Here is a 19,568-nt window from a genome sequence, read left to right as displayed (position 1 = left end):
CAGGCCAAGTATGCTTAGCAAGAAACACATAAGGTTCCTACCTTATGTTTATCCAATTTAAATGCAAGGTCATTGACCAATTTCTCAACTAACTCAAATGAGAATGATAAAGGAAACCAATTGTATCAACCTTCTACTGTCATGATAGTAAGGAAAGAGTGTCCATAAGGACTGGCCAACAAGTATCTTTCGATACCTAAAGTCACATTCATGACAACTATGCAGTAGATGCCAGGTCGTGGAAAATCCAATGCACTAAAAACTCTGACTTTTGTGAGAGCAAAGTATCTAAATGGGATAACTCCAAATAAAAGAGTATCCTTATGTAGATTTCCCCAACTAAAATCATTTTCACTCCAATAAATGCCAATTTTTCACAACGAAAAGAAAAAATCTTATAAAGAAAAGGGGAAAAGAAGCAAAATTAAACTCCAACACTCAAAATGCCTAAGGAGAAAACATTTGCATGGAAATTTCTCGACTTTGCACACAAAAATAGGTGTGGATGGATTCGTTTGAAAGCTTATACTCAAACCAAGAGAATGAAACCAAAATCACTAGTTAAAATGCTCAAAAGCTCAAGAAAAATTGACTCAAACATTAAATTCTAGGGGGGGTTGCAGGGATAATGAGGTTTAGTAGGGGTAATGAGGTTTAGAAACCAATCTTGAAGAAACTCTCTAGTGGTGCTTCTAAACTGACTTGAGGTTGAAACTGGGGCTAAGGGGCCTTAGGTGGAAGTGAGTATGGTGAGCATGGACTCAGGTGGTGCCGAAGGGGCCACCCAAGGAAGTGCTCAAGAGCAACTCCCACTCCTAGAAGGGAAACAGACTGTAGTGCTCCCAGCTCATATGGAGTGGTGCCCCACTTGAGTACCTTGTAACTCATTGATCCTCGCCCTTCCTAAAGGCTTGGGCCTTCCCTTCGGGATCGAAGTGGGGGAGTAAGGGTACCTATACTAGGCCGTTAGGCCACGATGTTTCCCTCCGGTGTCTTGAAGCAAGTGTTGCACCCAAGGCTTGGGATTTAAAAGGTCCCATGATCAAGTTTTGTTGTACTAAAGGATGTTAGGAACTTAGTGGCTTGGTGTGCTTGGTTGCTTGTGCTTGTGGGGAGTGTAACCAAACTTTAAGTCCAATCTAACCTGGGGAGGGGGATTGGGAGAGATTTAGGACTCCGTGGATGGATGGTTAATGCTCCATTGTTCATGCAATGAGTAACTGAAACCAAATAGAACCAAGTAGGAGTTGGTACAATAGGTAGGAACCTTGGCAAGGGAATTTAACTAAGGCCAAAGCAGTATTAATCGGATAAACGAGGTAAGCTAGCAGATTGGAAAGGAAAAATTTGTGGCTTACAACTTGGTGTGCTTAGCTACTTGTGCTTACGAGGAATGTAGTTGAACCTTAAATTCAGTTTAACCCAAAGAGGGGGATTAGGAGAAAGTTTGGAAATCTATAGATGGATAGATAACACCCTATTACTCGTGCAGTGAGTAATTGAATCTAAATAGGACCAAATAAGAGTTAATACAATAAGTGAGGATCTTGGCAAGGGCACTTAACTAAGACAAAAACAAAGGTGGTTGAATAGAAGAGGTAATTTGGCAAATTAGAAAGAAAATATTTGTGGTTTACATCAAACTCCAAGCCCTTTGTGCAACAAAATGAAGATCTAGTATGCAATTAATACTTCCTATGAGCACTAACTTCCCATATCCAGCTCTTGCATATAAAATAGTATCAAACAATGTCTACCCCAATTTTGGCATACTAGTGGCCTATAACAAAGAGGTGGGTACCCCACTGACTAAAGCAACATGGAACTTGAGTTTATTCCTAAACTAGATGCAGAATAAAAAGCACTACAGCTTAATAGAAGCTAAACTAATATCTCAAGTGGTCAACAATACTTTTAAGCACCATCCCTACTATACATTTGGAACCCCCCACAACCCCCTTATCCCTCACCCTAGAAAAATATATGCTTTTGGGCTTTCATCCCAATCTCAAGAACTAGTTTATGGGATGAGTTTGAAAATTTACTAGATGTGGAATATAACTAGATTGTGAATTGAGATGTGGGAACAACACCATAGGATTCATGACACTCTCTACATTCCATAAATATGCCTTTTAAACAAATCTAAACACTTACTATAAATAGCACAAAGAATTGGAATGAAATCAATATATGGGGCATGATAGTGAGGGTGTTTGGTGGACACGATAAGCATATAGCATTATTAAGGAATTAAACTCAACACATAAAGGTTTTTGTCATTAGCTAGTGCAACATAAAAAAATTCCACCCTTATGCTTATTTGGTCTAAGTACACTTAAGATGTTCAATTAAGTCCACTAGCACAAGAGTGGCCAATAATAAAGTGGTCAAACTATATCAACCTTTTGCCGTTATGGCAGAAGAGAGAGTGTCTATGCAACTTCTTAAATACTGTATAAATCTTACTAGAGCTTTTGTTTGGTAGTTATTAACATCTTCTTTGGTTTTTCTAGTTAGAATTGTGAAAATTTGGAATTTGATGAATATGAAGTTCTAGTTGGACATTTAATACAAAAAAATACAGTAAGAGTATTAGGAAATCCCCTTGGTTGGAATTTTGGAACATCTAAAGAGATTGTTGTTGAGAAGAAACAAATTAATATCCTTGCAAGGACTTTATATTGCCAAAGTAACGTAGTGTTCTGGAGATTCTAGCATCTTTGTCAAGCTTTTCTAATCAAGCTGGCCAGACTCACTAGTCTATTGGTATTTAGAAGTGCCCTTATAATAAAGTTGGTTGGACTCACTAGTCCCTTAGGGGGTTTTTTCTGAAATATAAGAGCACTTGGTTGTCAAAAGTCCATAATAGAAGCATATAATTTTTAACTTCATGGCTTTCTTCTAGCCAATTCACCAAATTCACCTAGGTGTTAGGACCAAAGATTACACAATAATTAGAATATTAAACACATACCATTTACAAAATCTCTTCTAATTATGAGGTTTATAGGCAAAACTTTAAGACTATAGTTGAAATATGAAGAACAAGGAAGCAATAAAAAACACAAAAGCTTTGATTTTCTTACTTTCCCAAACATTTCAATCAGCAATGTTAATCTAACTTTTCTTTGATCCCTTGGGCAGTTTTCCACCATAAAGGATCAAAAGACAATAGTAATATTGATGGGAGAGGGAGAGAAAATGCAAAAGAAAGCCTTAAGAAAAGTAAAAAATAATTGAGTAAGTGAGTGTTGTGGTGGAAAATAATATTGGCATTGCTGATAATGTTGGTATTAAGGAGGACAAAGCTCTACATAGCCATGATTATTAACATCATAGTAGGGAAGTTTTAATCCTTAGGTAGCAGTGCTTCTTTATACTTATTTATGTTGGTGTTGTTGGAGTTTTTGCTTCACATAACTATCCTATTCAAATACCATGATTTATTAAAGAATACAAAAACCATATCTTTAATCTACTTTTAAATCCATTTTTATTTATTTTAAATATGAAAAAATTTATTACTTTTATTGTAACAATTACTATACAGTTTTTAACATTAATTGGTATGTTGAGAATTTTAAAATATCATTAGTTTAATATTTCTAGATAAAATATATATTATTACCAGCTAATGCAATTGTAAAAAATTTAGTAGTTGTATACCAGTCTGGTGTTATGCTTTAAGAATACCTTTATATTGTGTGTGTGTGTGTGTAACTAAATATAGATTACTCTATAATATTTTCTCAAAAAAACATAAAATAGTGAAACTAATAAAACTTTATTACCAATAAAAACTTGCTTTAAATATTAGCATTCTTGATTTCATAGATTTTAAGAACCCATAAAAATATAAACTTGCAACATAATAACTAAATAAAGGAAAATGTCAAAGGCCAAATGTAAAGAGTAAAAAGAATCAATTAATAATCAAATTTCTTCAATTTAATCAGTATTTGTAGGAACTTTTATTTATAATTTTCTACTTATAAAATTCCTATACAAGAGTATCTAAAAGAGTGCTTGTGTGTGGAGGCTGGTAAAAAGTTGCAATGCTGATCTATCTATCAAACTAAGTGCAAGAAATTGCAGAGGTGAAGGCAAGTCTCTCGCCAATTGTTACAAATGCAATGGCCTTTAGACTCTCGTTCACAATTTGAAGCTTTCTTTGATGCTCACGTACAGCAATCTTACAAGTTTGATTGGTGGCAACGTGCAGAAATTTAGTTTTTTTCCCATACAATGGTAACAACTTTGACTGTCTGGAAAGAGGTCTTTTCATCCCCTTATGACCTTCTAGACCAAGTCAAATGGCTTTATACAGGTGCGTACATATTAGCTCCTGAGTTCTTGCTCTAACGTGGTGTCGTGTGCCTGGGTGCCTAGAAAGTCGAACACCTTTGCTATCACCATTGTTACCCCACAGTCCAGCAGGAGATTTAAGGCAAAGCGTCCTTTATCAACATGCACGTCTTCAAAGGCTTTGGAATTCTTCTAGTCTCATTTGATTTTGCTTTTTCCCAGAACCACTGGAGGTTCTTGTTAATAGTATGACTCGCATCATTGTTTTTTCTTGTTTCGTTCCTTTTATTTCACAGGTGGAGTTGCTAAACTCCCAGTGGATTGAAGATCGTTCATTTGGTCGGGTCGGTTCAAATTTACATGCTATGTGATGGTAATGCCTCTGGAGCAAACTATGTAAGATCTTATTTTCCTGAGCTGGATTTGTTTTTCCATTTTCTAATCAAGTTACGGGGACAAACTGATCAGGAATCCTTGCAAACGTACAAGAAGATCCACGATGTTAGAGACAAGTCTACAGATTGCAAATACTCGGCCTACATGTTAAAGTTCACGAGTTTTTCAGGGGATGCCTTGCCAAGCGGCCGCGCCGCCAAGTCCTAGCGTGCTCTAGGTATCATCTTGTTGCTAGGATCAAAGTCGGATCTCAGACTTTTCAGAGATTGAAACATTATAAATTTGAACATTAAATCATGGTTTTTACAGCTAAATCAAAGAAAATGATATGAAAAACACTATCACGAGTCTGAACTATTCTGCTGCTCGATCAAACTTGTCACTGCTCTTTAGCTGCTTCCACTTTTCTTTAAGAAATTTTTCGTCTTTAAGCTGCTCAATCTTTGCTGCTCGATCTTAGCTGTTTCAGCCTGCTCCCTTTCTCTCCAAGTTTTAAAATCATCTTACAGTTTTCCATTTCCACTTGCTCGATTCTTATGATCTCTGACGCTGGTTTTATCTTTCGCTGCTTCAAGTCCTGCTCCACCCTCATTTACATATTCTTCTGGCGGCCTCCTATGATCTGGACCAAGTTGGCAGTCAGACTATTTTCCAAATAGAAAAAAAAACATAATCTCTCAAGGTTATACTCACAAGTTGGCCAGAATAAGCAGCTCCTTAGCGTAGTCTCTGAGATGTTTTATTTATTTAGTCTCGAAGAGACGGCCTCCTACGATCTGGACCAAGTTGGAGCTCAGAAGATATTCCACCAGAGGAGAAAATTAAAAAACGAAAAAAAAAATACCATAGGATTTGTTGCTGATACTAAAGGAGCTACCATCACAATTTGTGTGTCGCTGCAGCTTACTTCTTCTGTTTAACAACACGGATGAAATGAATGGAAGAGGAAAAAACGAATGACTCTACATACCCTCAGTCCAGATTGCTGGATTGTAAAGGTGGCCATTGAACCTCTGAATCACTTTGCACCAGCTTCCACGTTCCATGAAACTCGTCCGATCTTCTGTCTTTATGACTGTTGCTGCATCTTAAAGTTCGCTCCAGCTCTTGTAGTCTCCGCATGTCAGAGGCGAACATCAGCCTTTTTCAGTCTTTGTGAAGCTGAACCTCTGGCTCCACCGCCACAAGCAGTTTCTTCGAGTTCGAGATCATCTTGCCATCATCATCTTCTATCATCCAAGCACCTAGAGCGATCCTGGACAGCATTGAAGCTCTCGTCCCGTTTCCATCAACTAGAGAGCTTTGTCTTGATCCATCTTGGCACCTCATCTTTTCCTTCATCTCGCTGTTCCCCCACCGACGTTTGATGGACTCTGCTCCACTCGGCTGGCTGACTGCTCCGATCTCGGCCACCGTCTCGGCGAGCTCCGCTTGAGAAGCCCAGATCTTGACAAAATTATCTGCTATCTCCCGATTGATCAAGATATCTCCGAAACTTTGGAGTCGAGGGAGGATATCTCCTCGAAGAGGTTGATCTTCTCTTGACTTAGAAGTGTGGACACTGGTCTCTGGCGCTTTGGAGGCTTGCTACTGCTTCCCTGTGCTGCTCGAGCTCTCAGTACTTGGCTTGCACCTCTGTTCTGGATTTGACTCTCGAGAGCTGGTTAGTTCTTGAACTTCCATTCTCGTTTCTTCGACGTGCTTAGAACCTCTGACAGTTAGGGAATGCTTCTGCCACTTCAGGCCTTGATCGTGCTGAGAAGCTTGAGCGGAAGCATGCAAAAACACAGCTTCCTGCGAAGCCAGATGCTCCTTCTTGTCGCATGTAGCGTCCATCTGATCTGCCAAACCTCTGGAGCTCGGCACTCCATGTGCTCTCTCATCGGTTCTCCTCGGCTTGTCTTCTTCATCCTTCGGAGCTCCTCGCCCAAAGCTTTGCTTTGCATCTGGCACGTCTCTCTCTCCTCCAGCCCCTCGAGTCCCGTGATCCTCTCCATCAGCTGCCAGTTACTTGCTTCTCCAGCCTCGCCTTTGCACTTCCAAACTCCGCCATCCTCTTTTCGACGTGCTCTCGCCGAGAGCTCCACCTCGTGCAGCGGATTCGACTCCGTCAGCCATTATCCCCTGGGGCTTCTCCTTCAAGAACTCCTGTCCGAACACTTCCCTCATTCCACCAGATGACAGAGAACATCTAGCGTAGTCTGTCTTATAGTCTCCGCAGCCATCCGAAACCCCAGTCACGAGCAGCCTCAGCTATATCGTCTTCTTGCCATCTTGCAGCCATCTGACACTGGTTTACGTCGTTCCTCACTACTATCATGAACAGCCTTACCGCAGCAGGCACTCCTGAATCATCTCCGTCCACTGGAAAGCTGATAAGATAGATCTCTGCTTGCTCCAGACACTGTAGAGTGTAGTCCAACTTGATCCATTGATCTTCTCTTGACTTAGAAGAGTGTGGAGGCTGGTCGCTGGCCTGTTTAGACGCCCGAAGTGTGATGGACTTCTCGGCCTGGAGCCCCGAGACACAGTTGTCACCCGCTGCTTTCACGTCTTGGACAGCTGTGAAACTTTGGAGTCGAGTCCTCGAGAAGGTCGATCTTCTCTCGACTTAACTGATCTATAGCTTTAGTGGCCGCTGCTCAACTTGCTTGGAGATCCAACTTCTGGATTCGACTCTTGAGAGTTGGCTTCTCCGATGCTAGAGTCCGAGCACTGGCCTCCAGTTGACCAATCCTTGCAGCCAACTTCTCGAGCTCGGAGCCAACTTCATTTCTCGTTTCTTCGACGTGCTTAGAACAGTTTGCTCGTGTTCTCTTCTCAGATAAACCCAGGGTCTAGTCGTCTTAGAGTTCACCCCAGCCCGGCCGATCATCTTCTCGCCATCATGGTTCCGACAAAACAAACACTCATCGTTCACTCCAGCTCTCTACAACAAACACGGAAGTTATTAGCAAACGGCCATCTGGAATCTGAAAGGTATATCAAACTTACCTGTCTCCTCTTGAATTCGGCAACAAAATCTCTCCCCGCACGATCATATAGTTCTTTTGCCTCCTTCACGAAGACCACCTCGCCGGACTGAAGCTTCTTCCACGGTTTCCTCTCACTCGGGATCCTATCCAGCATTTTCTGGAGCCTCATCATCTTCCGCGCTCGCTTGATCCTCTCTCGGTCGCTAGATTTGCCGTTGAGCTCCTCGTAAAGCTGCTCGGTGAGTCTGATCAGAATCCGGAGCGCGCTAACACTCCAAGACTTTTCCTCGTACTTCTCCTCTTCTGTTTCCTCGCGCTTTTCCTCTTCCAAGCTGCAGATCTTCTTCTCGGTTTTTCCCCTCTGGTTTAGCCACCGATTTGCCTTGTGGAGAGCTTCGAGATACGCGAACTCAACATATCCCCCTCGGCCATCGCTAAGATGGGTTTCACTCCGCCGTCGGGTGCCGTCGGGAAGAATGTCCTCCGCTGAGGAAGAGAAGCGAACCATCTTCGGCCTGGAACCTGCAAGTCCAGAAGGCCATCGTGAGTCACAATAGAAGAAGAATGCGAGAAGCAAAAGGAACCATACCTGGACGACGACCCCCGGCTGGCAGTAGAATTGGCTTGGGTCGCTGCTCCTCCTGATTGGGCTTGTCATTCTCCTGCTGCTTCATCTTCTCTTGATCGTCTTCCCGTTCCAGCGGCTGCTTGATCGGCTTGATCGTCTGCTCCTCCTCGTGTTCCAGCTGCTGCTTCATCGGCTTCATCTGCTGCTCCTCCTCCTGTTCCTGCTCTTGCTTCATCGGCTTGATCGGCTTGATCGGCTGATTCTTCTCCTCTCGTTCCAGCTGCGGCTGCTCCTTGTGACCTTGCTCCTGTTTCACCTCGCGCCTGAGTTCCTTCGTCTCATGGGCTTCTTTCTCCTGCTCCTCCTCGCTCAGCTGCTCAGCTTTCTTCTCTTGCTCCTCCTCCTTCAGCTGCTTCTCGGCTTCCTCTTGTTCCAGCTTCATCGGCTTCATCTGATCGGCTTCTTTCTCCTCCTCGTTCACCTGCTCGGCTTTCTTCTCTTCCTTCAGCTGCTCCGCTTTCTTCTCTTGATTCTCCTCTTCGTCCTCCTTCTCTTGTTCCGGCTTGATCGGCTTGATCGGCTCCTTGTGCCCTCGCTCCTGTCGTATCGCTTCTAAGACGATTTTCACCTCGCGCTTGAGTTCCTTCAACTTCAAGGCGGCCGCGTCCATGGCTTCTCCCGAGACAGCCTCACAGACACGATCTTGGACCTTCAGCTTCGAGGCCGCCGCGTCCATGGCTTCCGGGTGGACCTTGTTGTCGCCCTTGTGCGCCTTTTTTGGTCGGAAGAGAGACCACAAACCTGTGACGCATCCACTGCGCTCCTGCTCTGTTCGCGCCATAGCTTGCCCTTTGCAAAATGCCTTTAATGCCCTAACCCTTACTAAATGTATTTCACATTAATGTATAGATTAGCAATATGCAATCTGGACTTTATAGTTTTTTAAAAATTAAGTTGGAATAGTATCAAAATAGCAATTGTTGTATTTGAGGAAGTAACCATAAACATGTAGGAAACTATCAGATCCCAGAAGCCATCTATATAACTACAAAATCCCATTACAAACACATAGACTAAACATTATAAAATCAATTACCTCCTACAATGCTACAAGACACTTTGGCTGGAAGTGTGCTTATGAATGTCTGGATCTAGCCACATAAAAGTTTGAAAGACAAAGGAAATCAAATCGTTAGGATTTTAGTCAAAACCTAAGTTGGAATCACTCATTCTGGGAAAGGAAAGTAATTACATTCCATTTTATCAAGCATTAAGACTTTCACTGTCTCTACATCTGTTTAGTTTGCTTCTGCAAAGAGAAATTGTTTGGATGACTGATCACTATATTCTACATGGTTTTTAGACCCCAAATTAGAGTCCCTAAGGTCCTAAATTAAGTAGCTGGTTAAAGCTGAGTTAATCACAGCCAGGTCTACGATTTTCATTCAGTACATGCATTTATGTGAGCAATTTGACAATCAACTTACAAACATGTCACTATAACTTTGTTTGGAGCTTGGAATCACATCAGAAAATCAAATTATTTAACCATTTCCTAAGAGTTTGAATAAACATGAACTTTAAGCCTTGGAAGTTACCTCAAGTGTGAACTCAAACCATGGCTTGCAGATTCTACCAAGGATTGATCCATCACAAAAACGTTCTGGATGTCATAACACTCCAGTGACCTTAAGGTTGAGAAGAAAAGTTAGTGAGCCACTCCTCTTGCTGCCACTCATGCCAATCTTGAGCTTGAAACCAGCCTTTTGGAGTGGCCCTTTGACAAGCTTGAGCATTGTGGGAACTATTGACTTGATCGACTTGACACTAATGATTTTCTCAAGCATAGATATTAGCACATTGATCTTGGTGCTTAGCTTCACCCTTTCACCCACGATGCTGCTGCACACCTGTAGAGAAACCCTGGAATCCATTGAGAGCATGCTGGTGGCAATAAAGAGATTGGGGAGCTATGAATCATGGCACTCTAGAAGCAATCCAACAAGAAAATCGAAGATATGCAAACCTAGCATTTGCAATTAGGTGTTTTGCACAGTGAAATCATAACGCTGGAGAAGAAGGTGCAGCGTGAATCACCACTCTCAAGTGAGTCTCCATACAACTTGATGGCAGAGGTCAGAGTGCAAAAGGTTATGTCAATGCTTTAGAATTTAGTCAACATGAATGATTTCTTCTCTTGGCCCGTGCAATTGGCAACCTCATCAACACAATTATTCACTAAGACATGGTTATAAAATGACTCTTTGACAGTTAGGATTTGATAATCCAAAAGGTTTGGCAACTTCTTTTTATTATTATAGATTTCTACTGTGACTTGGCAACACCCTATAGAAATATAATTTGTTGTGCCTTGCATGTAGCAACATTTGATCTGCTTAATAGTAGTGTCATTGCTATTTAGTATTATTAAATAATTCAATTGATTAATAATTATAATTAAGTTTATAGTTTATAAATCAAGATTAACCTTATTGCATATCAACCATTAGATGGTACAATAAATAAGAATATACTAGGAAGTATGTAGGAAAGTTTATAAATTGTAAACATGTTTTATAAAGAATAAATAATACTCTTTAAATAGTAGAATATCCTAGAATATTTAAGTATATTCTAGGTATATCCACCACCACATACATCCCAAAAGATGTTTACATTCTCTTGTCTCTCAAATATTTGACTTTGGATCAAACTGGCTATAGAACTAAGTATTAGTATATACTAATTGAGCTCAAACAACTTTCTAACCTACAGCATGAGTTTACTAAACAGAAAAAAACAAAGAAATGAGATTGTAGCTGTAATAATTAAATAGTGTTTATTTTTGTAGTGCATGGGGTTAGAATATACTATCACTATAAATCTTTAGAATCTTAAGGAATAAATAGGAAGGGCTTTTTTATCCAGTAATTATCAAGTAAGGGCTCTTTAATGACTTATAATGCTTTGATCTCCAGCTAAACATGGTCAACAATATCATGCACCATCTCATGAAACTTCACAAAAAAACTTTATAAAGTCTATTATAAACTTTATTCTTTCTATATCTTCTTTGCCTACTTATTCCATTTTCACAGACTTCTTCAATGATGTTGTTCAAAAATTTACAAGATTCTACCAACTTCTTCAAATGGATGATGGCTGAAAAATCTAGTGAGAAAATTAAAGTTAATCAAAACTCAGTAGCTAAAAAAGTTTATCATGTTCTGTTTACCTCACATCCCCACTGCTATGAAAGATACAATTCTAAATAGGCAAGTTGTCTATCGTTTTATTTATTTTAACAAATTTGCTAAAAGATATTTACCTTTTAGCTCATGAGACAACTTCAGGTTTTTTTCACATGTATTGGAGGGTCTTTATGAAATCTAAGTTGGCTTTGCCACTTGAGTTCAACCTTGGATTTGGACATCATGAGGCACAATGGATGACATGACCTTCTATTTGTCAGTGATAAAACATTGGCACTTTCTTCTGTTTTTTGAGAGCTGAAGTGGAGAGGTGTCAAGATTCTAGAGAATATTCAAAAGAAGGATATTCCAAGAGTTCGTGACAAGAGGAAAGGAAGTTAAGAAAAGTTAGGGACGGGAGGAGAATGACAAGTGGAGCTTGGCATGAGTCAAAGAGGCAAAATGATGGATTACAATGTAGAGCCAATGTGGTGATGTAGTGTATTCGAGTGCAGTGACGTGCAGAGCAAGCAAAGTTATTCGATGAGCAGTGAGTGAGTACAATGTTCCTGCACTATAGGCAAGAGTGGATTAGGCTGCTAGCCTAAGTCTTGGCTGAATTGTTAGAAGAATAGAAGCTTTTGTTCCTATGCAGCTTTTGGAGTATTTAATTGGACTTCTAGTTGTCTTGTTTGGCGTGTTAGTTAGGAGCTGCATTCATAAGCATTGAAGCTGAGCATGGAAGGCCAGTGAAGTAGTAACTTGTACATGCATGGCCAGAGACGACAACAAGAACAAGTAAAAAAAGCCATAGAGAATATTCTTAGAAGGGAGAAATCAGAAAAACAGACAAAAGATAGAGAAACAAGATTTAAGAAGTGCCAGCAAAATGATTCAGAGTCTTCTTCAGAAAAAACACCACAAAAGTCGGCAGACCGAGGAAGAAGAGTGGGGGATTTACCAAAGTTCACCACAACACCAACAGCAGCAATCAGTTATCATGATGGCAGCAATACCACCACCAGCAGTTACTAGCTGGATGAAGTATCCCACATATGTGACATTTGGTGACCTTGAAGAGCATGTCACCACATTTGAGAACATGAGCACAGCAAATAGTGAGCAAACTTTGTGGCAAAGACTTTTTCCAGTGATGTTGAAGGATGTTCCTGCAGAGTGGTATGCAGCAGTGGTGGCATGAGCAGCTTTCACTGATTGGGATGATTTGAAGATTGCATTTTTAAATGCTTTTAGCCTTACAAGATTCTGCTAATGAGTGAGTGACGAGCTATGTGTGATGCCATGAACTAGCTGATCTTGACAGAGCAATCACTTTGGCATCATAGTTTAAGCAAGCCAAGTTGCCAAATCGTTCTGGATATGTTCAAGCATCATCAGTCTCTGGAGGAATGGCTACATAGTCTGTCGGCTTGCTAGATCATACAAATCTAGGAGTCTATCCAAGCGGAGTACCTGTGTTAGGATGCAAATCCAGCCCTCTAACACCTTAAATCCCAGGTAGTCCACTTCCACGGCACCAAAAGAACACTTTGTGAGCTTGCACACTATTCTTGCTTCCTCCAACGCTTGCAGGACCTGTTCCACATGATTGAGGTGCAGCTTCCAAGTTTGGCTGAAGATCAAGATGTCATCGAAGAACACCACCACAAAGTTGAACAAGAACCTTCCCAACACCTTGTTCATGGCGGCTTGAAATGTGGCTTGTGCATTTGTGAGCCCAAAGGGCATCACCTTAAACTGGAAAAGACCTCTGTGTGTCCTGAATGCAGTTTTGTGACGATCATGTTCCACCACATCGATTTGATAATACCCTGATCTAAAATCCAGCTTTGTGAAGAAACAGGCTCCCCCAAGCTCATCCATCAATTCCTCCACCCTTGGGATAGGAAACTTGTTTTTAACTGTGATTCTGTTCAGTGCTCTGTAGTCCACACACAGTCGCCAACCACCATCTTTTTTCAGAACCAGAAAAATGGGGGCAGCAAATGGACTAGAACTCGGCTCTATCAGTCCTTGCTGGAGAAGCTCATTTCTCATCCTATCAACCTCTTAATGTTTCTCCCATGATAATCTAAAAAATGGATGAGTAACTGGAATGGAGTTGCCCTCTAGGATGATGGAATGTTCCACACCTATTCTAGATGACACCAACAAGGAAACTTGGTGGCTGAAAACTGGTAGATGACAGAGGAGAACCTTACGAAAATCCCTTGGAATCGTCAACAATCGTTTCCTCAACCAGAATCCATATGAGAATATCTTATTGAAGCTCATGAAACTCCTCTTGCTGAGCAACAGAATTCTTGCTAGCAGCCACTCTGCACTGCATCGCCTCATCTCTCTTAGCATTTTGCAACCCTCCTATTTGGTCTCCAGCTTCAACAGGCATGACAATTGTGCCCTTCCCGCACATCCAAGCACACTGGGCATAAGACACCATTGGGAATTCCTGGGGAACCTCAATACCAGCCCAAGTGACCCTCTTGCTGTTGTTATTGAAGCTGAGGTGTTGCTCCTGGAAGTTCACCATGATATCCCCAAGCTACTGGAGAGTCTCCACCCCGATGACTACATCCACTGCACCCATATCCAACACATGAAACCAACCCTTCACTGTGTACTCCCCAACCACAAATGCACAATCCACCACTTGAGATGATTCCACCATCCCTCCATCTGCAATCTCAACATTCAAAAGACTATTGGTGTGCAACGGGACGAGCTTCAGTTGTGATAAACTCCGCCAATTCACAAACGTGTGTGAGGCGCCAAAGTCAACCAGGCCGAATGCCACTCTACCATTAATTGTTCCCCACACCCGGAAGCACTGCAAACCAGTCTTTCCAAAATATGCTAAGCAGGAGATAAATGCCTTGCCACCTGAGCTGTCAAGGTCCTCTGAGCCCGGGCTGTTGTTCCCTGATTCCCAACAAAGATCTCCTCGCCCTCATCAACCATGTCTATGTCAACTGGAACAAATTCCCTAGAAGCAGCCTCGCAAAAATGTAGCATCGCCACCTTTGCCTTGGGAACTGTAGCACCCTTCCGAGATGGACAAACCAGATGGTGGCCTCGTGTCCATTTCTGCTCACAATCAAAGCATTTGCCCATCTTCAAATCCTCTGAGCGTTTGGCCCACTTTTGAGTGGATAGATCTTGCCAAGGCTTGCGTTCCTTATCACTATTCACTGTCGGCAACATTTTCGGTGTTGGAGTTGGTGATGCAGCTGGGAAATCCTAACAATGAGGCCTGCTTATATCGGGACGACGCAATCGAGACTCCCATTCATGAAACTGCTGGTCTGCATTCAATGCTGCCACCATTGCCTAACACACAGAAACTGGCTTGGTTTGAGCAACATCACCTGCCATTGATGAAGGCAGCGCTGCTACGTGATGCTGGGCCAGAATCTCGTCTGAAACTCCCACTACCTCATATCTGGCCCGTAACCATCTTGTATTGAATGCCTGGAGAGTTTGATGTTGCTAGTTATAGCGAAGGTCGCACAACTTGTTGAAGGGCAACTCCAAAACTAGGATCAAGATGAAAGTGTCAGTGATCAAGACTTTGAATTGTTCCTAGTCTGGGAATATGCAAGCTCATTCCAAGTTATGAAACCATTCAAATGCCAGATCCTTCAAAAAGATTGACGCAAAGGGAACCTTATCCAATCTGGAAGTCTTAATTGATCATTTGTGCCATCATACTTGGGTATATTGAGCTTCTCCCAATCCTGCCACCGTGACCCCATCCCTGGACCCCTCCCGAGTATCTCCTTGGAACTGGCAACTTCATCTTCTCCAGCAAGTCATCATACCAAGGTTGATCACCCATTGGGGGTAACTTAGGACTCGAATCTTGTAACCAATCTTCGTAAAAAAACCAGTGCACGATGTCTTTCAGATCAGGGTCTCCTTGGCCCTTGACCCTAGACCCCATCTGCTCTTGCTTCTCTGCCAAAACCCACCACTGCTCTCCCAGCTCCTCTATCTTGCCACCCATAGTGGCCTGATTGTGCTCAATGATGGCCAAGGTATGCTGCAGTTGTTGGAACCTCTCCAAGTCCTGCTGATGATTTGTCACATAGCATGGCATAAAAGATTGCAACACCTCCCTCAACTCACCAACCAGCTCAAGCACTACCTGTGGTGAATTCAATGGATCAACCACCTCCTACATTGCTGGATTCTCCATCGGCTGAAGGGGAAGATTTCACCTCCTTTTTCCCCTTGTTCCATGGTGGCATTGCTTCTCTCCGGCACCTCCCTCTCGCCCAAGCCCAGATCGCCCATGACAGCCTAGGGTAAATGATTGCCGCTGCGATCACCTCCCGTTAGATGCCTTGCTGAGACAGCTGTACCCTAGATCAGGCATGCTAAGGACGTGGACCAATCCTCTCTCCCATGATGCAATATCCTGGATGATCTTTGCCAAGGTCTTGATCAATGCTCCGATACCAAATGTTAGGATGTGAATCCAATAAAAAAGGATGTGATCCATTAATGAGTGAATCACATGAGAAACAAGAGAAGAGGAAAGAAAAGGCTCAAGGCTCCCCCTTTGTGCCAGTCATATACGTCTCATATGGATCCCCTATAGTCCTGCATCCGTACTAGTTATGAGCCAGGAATAGCTCATAACAACCTGGAATTTTGAATCCAGCAAGTGTGACAGCTCCAACTTTGATCCCAGCAGTGGCTCCTATACAATTTCAAGCTCCAGCTCCATCACTAAATGTGCAAATGAACAAGGTTAAAGAAGATTTAGTCAAGGCTCTTACAAAGAAGATGAGGGACTTACAAGTTAATTGGATCAAGGGTGTTTAGAATCCTCCCCAGCTAGTGTGTGATTGCTCAAATGTCTGGTGCATGGAATGCAAAAATTATGTTCACTATCCAAATGAATGTCCAATCCAGCAATTGAGAGTAAGTTGTCAATTCTGTGGCCGGACTAACCATGAATGAAAAAATTGTTTTTATCATCCTATGAGAGCATAAGCACAAGCAGTAACTGTCTATCAGCAGCAGCAGTAGCCTTATATGCAATATGTGCCTCCACCAGTGAATTTCCCACAATCACAAGTACTTGTGGTTCCATATTATCATGTTCAAATGCAAACTCCATCACCATATTAGCCACAAGTTCCATACCAAAAGAATACAATGCAACAATTTGCATTCAAAAGTGTTCTAGTGTATGCTGGGAGTTGGAGTGCAATAGCAGCAAGGGATGGGATATGGAAGAGGCCGTGGCAGAGGTCCTCAATGCTATAGATGTTGGGAATTTGGTCATATTCAAGCAGATTATCCAAATGTAAAGAAGCCAAAATATTCCTAGCCAATGTGTGGAGTGTATGGGACTCAAGGCCTCCATCCTCAAGATCAATGTCCTCACAAGTTGAAGTAGGACTATGGCAAGTAAGTAGTCAATTTGTGAGTTGCATTTGTTCAAGAAGCAGACCTAGATCGGACTCAATATAAGCTAAGCACAGGTCGTGGTCATAGAAAGAAAGATGTGCTTACTTGGATGGTGCAGACTTGACATAATCAAAATGAGGAGGTTTTTGCAAATCCTGAATAGGAAAGTGATCCTAAGCACTTCACAAGAAGGTAGAGGTGTAAGAGGCAAGAAATTTTATGTTAAGTCCTTTTTTAGTTCAGGTCAAGAACGGGAAGGAAGATGAAGTGTGCACTCCAAATTCAATGACAATACTCAAGAATGTAGGTGTTCCTTCTCCAGCACAGGTGAGTGAGCTCTTTGATCAGTTTAGAGGGAGTAAGAAGCCACTCAGAGCAATCAAGAGGCAAAGGTATAGACAAGTCTTGAATCTGGAAGCTGCTCTTTATGATATTTTGAGGGACCTGGACAATCAAAAACCAACAATTACTTTTGCTCAATTACTTCAGCTAACTCTTTCTCCACTAATTCTACATATATAGTTTCTTTAATAGTGAGGTTCATGTATGTTTATGGCAAATTTTTAAAGCACATCTATCCACAACAAAGCAGAGTTGAAGATACATTCTTTGAAATGTTTATTATTCAAACTATGAAGAGGATAATTATACTCATCCTTACCATCAACTTCTCTATAAGTTCATTCCCTTTCTTATAGTTGGAGGTGATTTGGTATGCTTTGAGCTGTTAAACATTTATCAAGTTAGCAAGACATTGCTTACTCCAGGCAACTAGCTCTTTTCTATGGTTTTGGCTTGGGAAAGCACTCTAAATCACTTTGACTTAGAATAGACTTTGGTTCAAAAGTTGGATTGTAGAGATCAATTGGTTGAGCTAGTTTGGCTTTGATAATGCAGAGGGAATGTATGGAGACCAAGAGCCTAAAAACCCTAGCTTATATTCAAAAGCAAGTGGTCTAGATTAAAATCAATCTTATAACTATCACAATCCCATTATGTTAATAACATCATAGAAATACACTTGGACCTCACATCATCCCCTCCTGTTGGAAAGATGGAAGGCAATAAAAGTTTCCTGGTTAATGGGTTAGGATTTGGAGGAATATCAAGAGGTAAAGAACCTCATTAAAAGAAGGTAAATTTAATTTTGCACCTTGTGGATATTGAATATTAAGTAAAGTATCTACAGATGGTATGGAATCTTTATCCAAAAAATCCATTAATGTTAGAATAATATGCCATTAGAAATATGAGAAGAGAGTAAAAAAGGGAGAAAATCTCAAGAAAGGGCATCAGTATTATCTAAAGAACTCTCCAAATGATAAACATCCGCAAAATTATATATTTAAAGCTTTAGATCCCACTTAATAGTACAACTAACCTATAAGCAACCAAAAGGAATGACTCAAGAGATGATTCGTGGGATTTAAATATAAAGGGAAAGAGTTTATGAACAAAAGTGTACATTTTTTTCCAATTAATTAAGGGCTTTGGGATATTTGGGGTTAAATGTCCTTGGGTTTGAGTAATATTGGGTTGAGTGACCTCCCAAGAAGTCTAAACTCAAGAAACTTACATTTTTTGGGGAATAGCACCACATGTTAATTGACATGTGGCAAGTCCAATTTGCTCTAGCCTAGGCTTGACCCAAAGGGTACTTCAGCTGAGCTCAACCCAAGGGGTACTCCGGCTGGGCTTGACCCAAGGGTAGGGTGTCAAAAGACATGTTAATTAACATTTGGCAAGTCCAATTTATTACAACTGGGCTCAACCCAAGAAGTAGGGTGTCAAAAGAGTAGAGCTCTCAAGAGAGCTATGGCTTTTAGTTTCTGTTCACGAAGGTGTGAATTTGCAAAGAAGCATGGTGAATTGTAAACAATTAAAAGAAGCTATTTGAAAGACGATCCATAGAGTTTAAATATAAAAGGAAAGGGCCCATGAACAAGAGTGCACCCCCGGTTAAGGGTCTTGAGATACTTGGGGTTAAGCATCTTTGAGTTTGAATAGTACTGGGCTAGGTGACCTCTTAAGAAATTTAAACTCAAGAGTTTACATAACTAAGTTCTTCCATAGTGATGAAATGACTGCAATATAATCACACTTTAACAATGTTTAAGAACTATACAAATATGCATGAAGCTTTATTATAGCACACTTGTATTTGGAACTGAACTCAAGCCCTTTGCACAATGAAATGAGGATCTAGTATATACTCAATATCCTCTATAAACACCAACTCCCTATATCTAGTTTTTTCATACAAAATTGTGTCAAACGATGTTTGACATAATTTCGGCATACTGATGGCATAATGCAAAGAGGTGGGTACCCCACTAACTAGAGCAACATAAAACTTGGACTTGTGCCCAAGTTGGATGTAGAATAAAGAATGACATAGCCTAATAAAAGGCAAACTAATATTTTAGATGGTCAATAATGCTTTTAAACACTATCTTTATTATATATTTGGAACCCCTCACAACCCTCTATCCTGAGAGTTAGTCTCTGACGCAAGTTTAAAAACATACTAAATATACAATAACACATTATTACAAATTGGAATGTGGGAACAACACCATGGGATTTATGACACTCTTGTAAGCAACCAAAGGGAATGACTTAAGAGACGATCCATAAGGGTTCAAATATAGAGGGAAAGGGCCCATGAATAAAAGTGCACCCCCTTTTCCA

The 19,568-nt window shown here is 41.2% G+C and overlaps 1 protein-coding gene across 1 annotated transcript; it reads right to left on the bottom strand.

Annotated features, from left to right (window-relative positions):
- Positions 1-7,384: 7,384 nt before the first annotated feature.
- Positions 7,385-8,096, bottom strand: LOC9635944. Its single transcript, XM_024687349.1, has 3 exons — positions 8,062-8,096; positions 7,699-8,011; positions 7,385-7,633 (listed from the first exon to the last, which is right to left on the bottom strand). Exons 1-3 carry the CDS (start codon positions 8,094-8,096, stop codon positions 7,406-7,408), a joined length of 576 nt encoding a protein of 191 aa, XP_024543117.1. The 3' UTR covers positions 7,385-7,405.
- Between the last annotated feature and the right edge of the window lie 11,472 nt (positions 8,097-19,568).

This window comes from Selaginella moellendorffii, unplaced genomic scaffold (genome assembly GCF_000143415.4).
Source record: "Selaginella moellendorffii unplaced genomic scaffold, v1.0 SELMOscaffold_53, whole genome shotgun sequence".
In the NCBI taxonomy this organism is placed as follows: domain Eukaryota; kingdom Viridiplantae; phylum Streptophyta; class Lycopodiopsida; order Selaginellales; family Selaginellaceae; genus Selaginella; species Selaginella moellendorffii.
Note: the sequence above shows the minus strand (reverse complement) of the source record. Positions and strands in the feature narration are given on the sequence as shown.

Bases quoted from the DNA above. Each gene is read 5' to 3' on its own strand.
- LOC9635944 (XM_024687349.1), bottom strand. From the start codon at position 8,096: ATGTTGAGTTCGCGTATCTCGAAGCTCTCCACAAG. The intron at 8,012-8,061 runs GCAAATCGGTGG...GAAGATCTGCAG, and splicing joins ATCTCGAAGCTCTCCACAAG to CTTGGAAGAGGAAAAGCGCG. The intron at 7,634-7,698 runs GTAAGTTTGATA...TGTTTGTTGTAG, and splicing joins CCGAATTCAAGAGGAGACAG to AGAGCTGGAGTGAACGATGA.